General features: G+C 41.2%; 1 protein-coding gene across 1 annotated transcript in view; it reads right to left on the bottom strand.

The window, feature by feature from the left end:
• Positions 1-12,145, bottom strand: part of LOC133069533 (uncharacterized) — a 76,255-nt gene that overhangs the window by 41,055 nt on the left and 23,055 nt on the right. The window contains exons 9-10 of the mRNA XM_061161169.1: positions 6,310-6,492; positions 2,495-2,692 (exon numbers count right to left, since the gene is read on the bottom strand). Coding sequence (XP_061017152.1) covers positions 2,495-2,692; positions 6,310-6,492 — 381 coding nt within the window. The remainder of the gene's footprint in view (positions 1-2,494; positions 2,693-6,309; positions 6,493-12,145) is intronic.

Here is a 12,145-nt window from a genome sequence, read left to right as displayed (position 1 = left end):
TCTTGTTTGGGAAATCCCATGGACAGAGGAGTCTGGCTGGCTATGGCCCAAGGGGTCGAAAAGGGTCGGAAATGACTTAGCAACTAAGGATGGATGATATCCTTTTAGTTCCTAGTTCCTCAGTGAAATGAGGTTCCGTCATGTTATTCAATGTGGAAAAAAATTGAAAAAGCAATTTGTTAGTTCCCAATAATAGGTTGGTGGTTGCCAGAGGTGGGGATGCAAAGTGCACAAAATGAATGAAGTGGCTCAAAAGTTACAAACTTCCAGTTATAAATAAATCATGGGGATGTAGGATACAGCATGGTGCCTGAAGTTAATAGCTCTGTAACATATGTTTGAAAGTTGCTTGGAGAATGAACTTAAAATGTTTCATCATAAGAAAAGTTATTTTGTAACTTTAATGGTGATAAATGTTCACTAAAGTTATTATGATCATTTCACTGTATTTACACAAATATCAAATCACTGATGTATACCTTAAATTAGTATTTTAAGTCAATTATATCTAAAAAAAAAAAAAAAAAAAAAAACCAAAAAACAAAACCTTAGCAATATCTAAAGACTAAAGTCCAAATTCCAAAGACCCCAAATCTTCCTCTTCTCCTGGCCCACTCTCCTGGATGATTGTGGTGGTGGGTCCGTGGTCAATAGTATTGATATGATGGTTGTGATGTAGAGGCAGCCAGGGCATCAGAGATCACAAGCACAGAACGAACCCCCCTCCCCCACTACCCCACAGCTGTCAGTCATCGAGTCCTGTCAGTCCTGCCACTTTAACTCCTTTTCTCAATTTCTATTCAGGTCTGTTGCCACCGCTACAGCCGAAACCAGCCTCACTAATTGGCTGGATAGCTGCAGCAGATGTCTATGGGTTAAGTTCTGTCCCACTTCAAATTGTTGCCCACCTACAGCCAGACTTCTCCACAGCACATTTACATTTTAAATGCAGCACAATTACGCCCCTGGTTAAAGCCTTTCAATGTCTGCTCTTCACATACATTCTTAACTTCTGAAGACACACAAGGTCCTTCCTAACCTAGACCTGTTACCTTTCCAGCCTCAGGTCCTAGCAATTCCAGCTCTTGCAGGCTAGAAGAAGACATATGAGAGTCCCTTGGACTGCAAGGAGATTAAACCAGTCAATCCTAAAAGAAATCAACCCTGAATATTCATTGGAAGGACTGATGCTGAAGCTGAAGCTCCAATACTTTGGCCACCTGATGGGAAAAGCCAACTCATAGGAAAAGACTCTGGTGCTGAGAAAGATTGAGGTCAAGAGAAGGGGATGACAAAGGATGAGATGGTTGGGTGGCATCACTGACTCAATGGACATGAGTTTGAGTAAACTCAGGGACATAGTGAAGAACAGGGAAGCCTAACAAGCTACAGTCTGTGGGGTCCCAAAGAGTCACACATGACTTAGGGATTGAACAACAACAATGCCTCAGCATTGTACTGAAACAAAACAGTAAGTGACACTGTGTTTTTAACTGCTATAAAAGATATGTATTAGGCCAGGAAGCTGAGTCATTACTGATACTGACAGAACATCCCTTTTGGCTTTTCCAGAGAAGGTGAACGTGATATCTCTACTTGCCTTTTACTATTGATCTACAAATGTTGGTATGATTTTATTTTCATCCTGTAGGCCTGCTGACATCACCAGTGTGGAGTCCACCAATATTTTCGGTTGCTTCAGAAGAAGCAGAATACTATTTTTTTTTTTTTTTTTTTTTTTCCTTTTTCACTAGGCAGAAACAAGGTACTCTGTGTGTGTGTGTCTGCGCTAAGTGGTTTCGGTTCTGTGCCTTTGTGGCCCTATGGACACACCCCATGAGGCCCATCAGGCTCCTCTGTCCATGGGATTCTCCAGACAAGAACACTGAAGTGGGTTGTCATACCCTCCTCCAGGGAAACTTCCCCACCCTGTGATTGAACCTACATCTCTTATGTCTCCTGCATTGGCAGATGGATTCCTTATCTCTAGCACCATCTGGGAAGCCCCAACAAGGGACCAGGCTAGCCAAAAGGCTTTAATGAAAAGTAAAACATACTATTTTCAATTCACGGATTTCTGTCTCCTTATTCGTTAGGTCTGCAAAACAGACAATGGAGGTTTAATCCTGGAGGTGTTACAGATCTAAACAGTCTGGGTTACCGTATAAATGACAGCTGCGCTACAGGGTTAGCAATCATAAAGGGGACACCCGTGTTTGATACCCAAGTTGATTTTTCATTTGATGCTGAATTCAAAGGGGCAGAGTATGAAGGACATGACTTTTCAGCTCTCCCAGTCTTCGGGATGACCTTTAAAATAGCTCCTCTACTAATTTGCAAAGATCCAATAAGCTAACTCTAGAAGTATTTCAAAGCATACATTTTTAAGAAATCAATTATAACCAGTAAAGTACAAAATCTGAGCACATGCTCAACATTTTCAATGGAAAAGAAGATACCACAAATAAGAGTACATAAAACAAAGTTTACTTACATTCACACCCTTTGGATGGTGTCCACGTGAAATTTTCCTGACAAGTCAAAGTCAGAGGCTCATCGGGAATAGGTCTGTAGCCAAACTTGCATTGATATTTCAACTCAGTCCCAACTTCAAATACTTCTTGATTGCTTAGCTTGTTGTCTCTTCCATCCCAGACAGCATGGGGAATGTCTGGTAATCCAATACAACTATCTGATCATGAAAGAAGCACAAAGATGAAAGAAAACTGTTTTGGGGGTTGGTAGACTGACCCAATGAGCTAGGCATACCTGTCCCCCAAAACAAGTATAACTCATATTAACTGAGGAAGAAACAGATGGCGAAGGTTAATGGGAATTTCAGGAAGAGACTTGGCAGCATCAACCTCTGATAGACTATTGCCAAGCAGTCAGTGTACACTCCAGACCATCCCCAAGAAAAAGTAATGCAAAGGGCAAAACGGCTATTTGAGGAGGTCTTACAAATGCTGAGAAAAGAAGAGAAGTGAAAGGCAAAGGAGGAAAGGAAAGATATGCCCATTTGAATGCAGAGTTCCAAGAATAGCAAGGAGAGATAAGAGAACCTTCCTCAGTGATCAGTGCAAAGAAACAGAGGAACACAATAGAATGGGAAACACTAGAGATCTCTTCAAGAAAATTAGAGATACCAAGGGAGTACTTCATGCGAAGATGGGCATGATAAAGGACAGAAATGGTATGGACCTAACAGAAGCAGAAGATATTAAGAAGAGGTGGCAAGAATACACAGAAGAACTATAGAAAAAAGATCTTGATGACCCAGATAACCACGATGGTGTGATCACTCACCTAGAGGCAGACATCCTGGAATGATAAGTCAAGTGGGCCTTAGGAAGCATCACTACAAACAAAGCTAGTGGAGGTGATGGAATTCCATTTGAGCTATTTCAAATCCTAAAAGATGAAGCTGTGAAAGTGCTGTACTCAATATGCCAGCAAATTTGGAAAACTCAGCAGTGGCCACAGGACTGGAAAAGGTCAGTTTTCATTCTAATCCCAAAGAAAGGGAAAGTGAAGTGAAAAATCACTCAGTCAGATCTGACTCTTTGGGACTCCATGGACTGTATAGCCCATGTAATTCTCTAGGCCAGAATACTGGAGTGGTAGCCTTTCCCTTCTCCAGGGGATCTTCCCAACACAGGGATAGAACTCAGGTCTGCCCCATTGCAGGCAGATTCTTTACCAGCTGAGCCACAAAGGAAGCCCAAGAATACTGAAGTAGGTATCTGATCCCTTCTTCAGCAGATCTTCATGGCTGAGGAATCAAACCGGTGTCTCCTGCATTACAGGTGGATTCTTTACCAACTGAGATATCAGGGAAGCCCCAGTCACAAAGAAAGGCAATTCCAAAGAATGCTCAAACTATTGCATAATTGCACTCATCTCACACGCTAGCAAAATAATGCTCAAAATTCTCCAAGCCACGCTTCAACAGTACATGAACTGTGAACTTCCAGATAGTCAAGCTGAATTTAGAAAAGGCAGAGGAACCAGAAGTCAAATAGCCAACATCCATCGGATCATTGAAAAAGCAAAGGAGTTCCAGAAACACATCTACTTCTGCTTTCTTGACTATGCCAAACCTTTTGCCTGTATGGATCACAGGAAATTGAGGAAAATTCTTAATCAGATCACTTTACCTGCCTCTTGAGAAATCTGTATGCAGGTCAAGAAGCAACAGTTAGAACGGGACATGGAACAACAGATTGGTTCCAAACTGGAAAAGAAGTTTATCAACTCTGTATATTGTCATCCTGCTTATTTAACATATATGCAGAGTACATCATGCTAAATGCCAGGCTGGGTGAAGCACAAGCTAGATCAAGATTGATGGGAGAAATATCAATAACCTCAGATATGCAGATAACACCACCCTTATGGCAGAAAGTGAAGTTTAGTTCTCTTGAGCCTCTTGATGAAAGTGAAAGAGGATAGTGAAAAAGTTGGCTTAAAACTCAACATTCAAAAAATGAGGTCATGGCATCTGGTCCTATCACTTCATGGCAAACAGATAGGGAAACAAGGAAACAGTGAGAGACTTTATTTTCCTGGGCTCCAAAATCACTGCAGATGGTGACTGCAGCCATGAAATTAAAAGACACCTGCTCCTTGGAAGAAAATCTATGACCAAACTAGACAGTACATTAAAAAGCAGAGACATTACTTTGCCAACAAAAGTCTGCCTAGTCCAAGCTATGGTTTTTCCAGTAGTCACGTATGGATGTGGGAGTTGGACTATAAAGAAAGCTGAGTACCGAAGAATTGATGCCTTTGATCTGCAGTTTTGGAGAAAACTCTTGAGAGTCCCTTGGAATGCAAGGAGATACAACCAGAATTCAGTCCTGAACATTCATTGGAAGGACTGATGATGAAGCTGAAACTCCAATACTTTGGCCACCTGATGTGAAGAACTGACTCATTGGAAAAGACCCTGATGCTGGGAAAGATTAAAGGCAGGAAAAGAAGCGGACAACAGAGGATGAAATGGTTGGATGGCATCACCGACTGGATGGACATGAGCTTGCGCAAGTTTCAAGAGTTGGTAATGGACAGGGAAGCCTGGTGTGCTGCAGTCCATGGGGTCGTAAAGAGTCAGACACAACTGAGTGACTGAACTGACTGAAACTGACAATGCACACAGCAGTCCAGAGGATGTCATTGAGGAAACACACCTTGGTGCAGAAAGGGGCAATATCTAGGTTACTGGGTCAGCCTCCAGGAGCTTAGTTCTCCTTCCATGTCAAAGCACTTCAGCATGGAAGCATCAGAAATCACTGAGGATACACAGCACAAATTTGCTGCTAAATAAACCGAATGTTCCCCTGGTTCTCCTTGCCTAAAATGGAATTACAGTAGGAACTGTAGTGTTCCCCAGATGCTATAACACTGTCACCAGGAACTTCTGATTGAGCTTAAACCTTGTTCCACGTAATACTGGATTCTGCTTTTATTCCCTACTGGATATGTTGCCAAAGGTACATAGGGATTGAAAAAGGGATACAGGTCTGTCATATCACATATTTATCAAATTTTGTCACTACATAAGTAAATCATCACCTAACTTCTCATGATGGCAGAAGGGAATGAATAAATCACAATATAGCAGTGGCTTCCATTGCCAAATCACTTATGTGAGCTTGTGCTAGCTACTTAATCACTCTGTTTTGTCATCATTAAGATGTGGTTTTTAAAAAAGGAATAACTACCTCTTAGGATCATGGTAAATACTAAATGAATTAAATGATGTCATGTACTTATAATAATGCTTGATACAAAGTGCTTAATAATTCTTAGCAATAAATATCATTAATCTTATGAATGATCTGTATGTATTTACAACTTCAAGGTATCAAGGCCAACATCAGCCCATAGAGCATCTCTGTGCAAAGTTTTAAATGGAATATCTTGAAGGAATTTTACCTCCATTTTCAAAAAATTCTCAGAATATGTTTATTTTGTTAGGATGAGACAATTTACTAGTGTCTACTGAAATATTTTTGTAAGGAATAAATAAATCTGCCATGTCTGTGATGTCACTGGGGTCAAAATTGTATGATATACATGTATAGAAAATCCTCAGATAACACAAAGAAATTGCTAGCAGGAAAAGGAAAAACAAAAAACAAAATAAAAAAAACCTTCCTGCTGATATGAGAAAACTAGAGAAAAGTACTAATTTAATGTAAAATGACTCTTGGGATTTAAGTGGGCTTGTGCCTGTGAGCATGCTGCAGCCATGTTCCTGGATAACTTTAGATGCCAATTATGAAAATCCCTTTGGTGCATACTCACTGAGTTCACAAGTGGGAGGAGAAGGATGCCACTTGTCATTAGCACCACAATGGATTGGACTGTCACCATTGAGGATATAGCCTTTCTTGCAGCTGAACAGAATAGAGTCTTTGTAGTGATAGATGGGTCCAACTCCAGAGAGAATGATTCCATTTGGAACTTGAGGTGGATGACAGACAATATCTAAAGAAACATAGAAAGGACATCTGAGTTATAAAAGAGAAATGGTGATAATGATGTGATTACTATTGATATATGGGTCTCAGGGAGACCTGATACAAGCCCACATCAAGTAAACATAAAGAAAACATTTTAAAGCTTTATGTATATCCTTTTAGTGGACTTCCCAAGTGGCTCAGTGGTTAAGAAATTGCCTGTCAATAAAGGAGATGTGCATTCAACTCAGGGTCTGGAAAGTCCTCTGGAGAAGGAAATGACAACCCACTCCAGTATTCGTGCTTGGGAAATCCCATGGACAGAGGAGTCTGGTGGACTACAGACTGTAAAGTCTCAAAGAGTCAGATATGACTTAGCAAATAGTTCCTAGGAACCTGAGTGAAATGTGGTCCCATCATATTATTCGAGGTGGATAAAGCCCTATATCTTTTTCATTAAAAAATTGAAAAACAATTTCTCAGTGGTTGCCAGAGGTGAGAATGCAGAGTGGACAAATGAATGAAGTGGGTCAAAAGGTACAAGCATCCAGTTATAAATAAATTATGGAGATGTAATGTACAGCACGATGCCTATAGTTAATACACTGTAATATATATATTTGAACGTTGCTTAGAGTATAGGACTTGAAAGTTCTCATCATAGGAAAAATTATTTTGTAACTGTGTAAGGTGATAGATGTTCACTAGAATTATTATGATCATTTAACTATACTAACAAATATCAAATCAGTATGAGGTACACCTAAAATAATATTATATGTCAATAACATCACAAAATTCCATGTCCAGTTCTAACTGTTGCTTCTTGACCTGCATTTAGATTTCTCAAGAGGCAGGTCAGGTGGTCTGGTATTCCCATCTTTTGAAGAATTTCCCACAGTTTGTTGTGATCCACACAGTCAAAGGTCTTGTAGGTCTTCATAGAACCGTTCAACTTCAACTTCTTCAGCATTACTGGTTGGGGCATAGGCTTGGATCACCGTGATATTGAATGGTTTGCCTTGGAAACGAACAGAGATTATTCTGTCGTTTTTGAGATTGCATCAAAGTACTGCATTTCGGACTCTTTTGTTGACCATGTTGGCTACTCCATTTCCTCTAAGGGATTCCTGTCCACAGTAGTGGATATAATGATCATCTGAGTTAAATTCACCCATTCCAGTCCATTTTAGTTTGCTGATTCCTAGAATGTCGGTGATCACTCTTGCCATCTCCTGTTTGACCACTTCCAATTTGCCTTGATTCATGGACCTAACATTCCAAGTTTCTCTTGAGAAACCTGTATGCATGTCAGGAAGCAACAGTAAGAACTGGACGTGGAACAACAGACTGGTTCCAAATAGGAAAAGGAGTACATCAAGGCTGTATATTGTCACCCTGCAACTTATATGCAGAGTACATCATGAGAAACGCTGGGCTGGAAGAAGCACAAGCTGGAATCAAGATTGCCAGGAGAAATATCAATAACCTCAGATATGCAGATGACACCACCCTCATGGCAGAAAGTGAAGAGGAACTAAAAAGCCTCTTGATGAAAGTGAAAGAGGAGAGTCAAAAGTTGGCTTAAAGCTCAACATTCAGAAAACTAAGATCATGGCATCTGGTCCCATCCCTTCATGGCAAATAGATGGCAAAACAGTGGAAAGAGTGACAGACTTTTTTTTGGGGGGGGGGGGGGGGCTCCAAAATCACTGCAGATGGTGACTAGAGCCACGAAATTAAAAGACGCTTACTCCTTGGAAGGAAAGTTATGACCAACCTAGACAGCATATTAAAAAGCAGAGACATTACTTTGCCAACAAAGGTCTGTCTCGTCAAGGCTATGGTTTTTCCAGTGGTCATGTATGAATGTGAGAGTTGGACTGAGAAGAAAGCTGAGTGCCGAAGAATTGATGCTTTTGAACTGTGGTGCTGGAGAAGACTCTTGAGAGTCCCTTGGACTGCAAGGAGATCCAACCAGTCCATCCTAAAGGAGATCAGTCCTGGGTGTTCATTGGAAGGACTGATGCTGAGGCTGAAACTCCAATACTTTGGCCACCTGATGCAAAGAACTGATTCATTTGAAAAGACCCTGATGTGGGTAAAGATTGAAAGCAGAAGGAGAAGGGGACTACAGAGGATGAGATGGGTGGATGGGGTCACTGACTCAATGGACATGAGTTTGGTTAAACTCTGGGAGTTGGTGATGGACAAGGAGGCCATGGGGTCGTAAAACGTCAGATATGACTGGGCGACTGAACCGAACTGAAGTGAAGGGTGATGTGAACTGGATGTGAGAGTTGGACTTTGAAGAAAGCTGAGTGCCGAAGAATTGATGCTTTTGAACTGTGGTATTGGAGAAGACTCTTGAGAGTCCCTTGGACTGCAAGGAGATCCAACCAGTCCACCCTAAAGGAGATCAGTCCTGGGTGTTCATTGGAAGGACTGATGCTGAAGCTGAAACTCCAATGCTTTGGCCACCTCATGTGAAGAGTTGACTCATTGGAAAAGACCCTGATGCTGGGAGGGATTGGGGGCAGGAGGAGAAGGGGACGGCAGAGGACGAGATGATTGGATGGCATCACTGACTCAATGGACATGAGTTTGGGTGAACTCTGGGAGTTGGTGATGGACAGGGAGGCCTGGCGTGTTGCAGTTCACGGGGTCGCAAAGTCAGACACAAGTGAGCGACTGAACTGACACAGTCAAAAACTTTGGCATAGTCAATAAAACAGAAGTAGATGTTCTTCTGGAACTCTCTTGCTTTTTTGATGATCCAACGAATGTTGGAAGTTTGACCTCTGGTTCCTCTGCCTTTTCTAAATCCAGCTTGAACATCTGAAAGTTCACAGTTCACATACTGTTGAGGCCTGGCATAGAGAACTTTGCGCATTACTTTGCTAGCATGTGAGATGAGTGCAGTTGTGTGATAGTTTGAGCATTCTTGGGCATTACCTTTCTTTGGGATTGGGATGAAAACTGACCTTTTCCAGTTCTGTCACCACTGCTGAGTTTTCAAATTTTCTGGCATATTGAGAGCAGTACTTTCACGGCATTTTCTTTTAGAATTTGAAATAGTTCAACTGAAATTCCATCATCTCCACTAGCTTTGTTCATAGTGATGCTTCCTAAGGCCCACTTGACTTCACACTCCAGGACGTCTGGCTCTAGGTGAGTGATCACACCATCGTGGTTATCTGGGTCATCAAGATCTTTTTTCTATAGTTCTTCTGTGTATTCTTGCCACCTCTTCTTATATCTTCTGCTTCTGTTAGATCCATACCATTTCTGTTCTTTATTGTGCCCATCTTTGCAAGAAATGTTCCCTTAGTATCTCTAATTTTCTTAAAGAGATCTCCAGTCTTTCCCATTCTATTGTTTTCATCTGTTTCTTTGTATTGATCACTGAGAAGGCTTTCTTATCTCTCCTTGCTATTCTTTGAAACTCTGCATTGCTGGGAGCCAGCACCCGAGATCCCACCCATGACAAGGTCATGAGGAGAAGACCTGACAAGCAAGGCAGATCAGGACCTCAGGGATTTCGAAAAGCTGCCCCGGCGCTCACCTTAAAGATGATCTCTGTCTTTCTGATGCTTGCTATATTAGACTACTCCCTAATTTCTGTGACACAGGTAGAAGGCCTTCCCCGATCTCTCTCCAAACAGAATCAACTTAGAACTTTAATCAATATGTCCCCCGGACGGTGGTATCCTATAAGATTATCCAGGATGAAAGGAGTGTTTCAATTAGACCCCTTTGCTGGCATTCTAGCCTGCTTGGCAAATGCGAACTAATGCACATGACTGCTCACAATACCTTAACCATAAACAGCATAAAGAACCTGATCACACGAAAGGCCCTAATAGACACAGAGCCCTTCCGGAGGTGAGGAAGCCCTATTATAGAACATAAAAAGAATGTGAGGGTGGGATATTTCAAAAGAACAGCATGTATACTATCTATGGTGAAACAGATCACCAGCCCAGGTGGGATGCACGAGACAAGTGCTCCGGTCTGGTGCACTGGGAAGACCCAGAGGAATCAGGTGGAGAGGGAGGTGGGAGGGGGGATCGGGATTGGGAATACATGTAAATCCATGGCTGATTCATATCAATGTATGACAAAACCCACTGGAAAAAAAATAATAATAATAAAAAAAAAAAGAAAAAAAAATTATTCTAAAAGTGGTTATAGTTAAAGATTTAGAAAAATAAGAGTTTAGAATTGTTAATTTTAACCAGGAATGCTAAACAGGGGCTGCCTCACCGGAGCTGCAGCGTCTTTGTGTGGTAAACCTTTTAGATAAATTTAACTGATAACTTCTGCAAAAGAACTGACCTTTGTGTTCAACAAAGAATAGATCACAGGAAACAGCTTTGCATTCACCTAGGTCATAAAATGTCAATAGGCCCTAAGGCCAGAAGATAATGTACAAGACTCTCACAAAGAAGTATGCAGAAAACACCCTGGTTTTGTGAAGGACAAGCTGATGTAATATTAAACTATCTTCCCCTTAAAAATGTACTAACTTAGAATATAAAAGCTACGGTAAAAAATAAAGATTTGAAAAATAAATAAATAAATAAATAAAGATTTGCTGGACTCTGCTGCACACCCCCAGTCTGGTCTCCTTCTCTCTTTCTCTCTCTCTCGCCGATGCTGTTCATCCTGAGGGTACCCCTGGATCCTGCTGAGGCTGGACCCCAGCACTGCATTTAAATGGGTTTATCTTTTCTTTTCTCCTTTGCCTTTAGTGTCTCTTCTTTTCTCGGATATTTTAAGGCCTCCTCAGACAACCATTTTGCCTTTTTACATTTCTTCTTCTTGAGGATGGTCTTGATCACTGCCTCCTGTACAATGTCACAAACCTCCATCCATAGTTCTTCAGGCTCTCTGTCTATCAGATCTAATCCCTTGAATCTATTTATCACTTCCACTGTATAATCATTAGGGATTTGATTTAGGTCATACCTGAATGGTCTACTGGTTTTCCCTACTTTCTTCAATTTAAGTTTGAATTTGGCAATAAGGAGTTCATGATCTGAGCCACAATCAGCTCCTGGTCTTGTTTCTGCTGACTGTATAGAGCTTCTCCATCTTTGGCTGCAAAGAATATAATCAATCTGATTTCGGTGTTGACCATTTGGTGATGTCCGTGTGTAGAGTCTTCTCTTGTGTTGTTGGAAGAGTGTGTATGCTGTGATCAGTGTGTTCTCTTTGCAAAACTCTGTTATCCTTTGCCCTGCTTCATTCCATACTTCAAGGCCAAATTTGCCCGTTACTCCAGGTATTTCTTGACTTCCTACTTTTGCATTTCAGTTCCCTCTAGTGAAAAGGACATCTTTTTTAGGTGTTAGTTCTAGAATGTCTTCTGGTCTTCATAGAACTGTTCAACTTCAGCTTCTTCAGCATTACTGGTTGCGGCATTTGCATGAATTACTGTGATACTGAATGGTTTGCCTTGGAAACGAACAGAGATCATGCTGTCATTTTTGAGATTGCATCCAAGTACTGCATTTTGGACTCTTTTGTTGACCATGATGGCTACTCCATCTCTTCTAAGGGATTCCTGCCCACAGTAGTAGATATAATGATCATCTGAGTTAAATTCCCCCATTCCAATCCATTTTAGTTCGCTGATTCCTAAACTATCAATGTTCACTATTGCCCTCTACTGTGTG

Source organism: Dama dama, chromosome 14 (assembly GCF_033118175.1).
Source record: "Dama dama isolate Ldn47 chromosome 14, ASM3311817v1, whole genome shotgun sequence".
NCBI classification, from domain to species: domain Eukaryota; kingdom Metazoa; phylum Chordata; class Mammalia; order Artiodactyla; family Cervidae; genus Dama; species Dama dama.
This window is presented reverse-complemented; position numbering and strand designations above follow the sequence as displayed.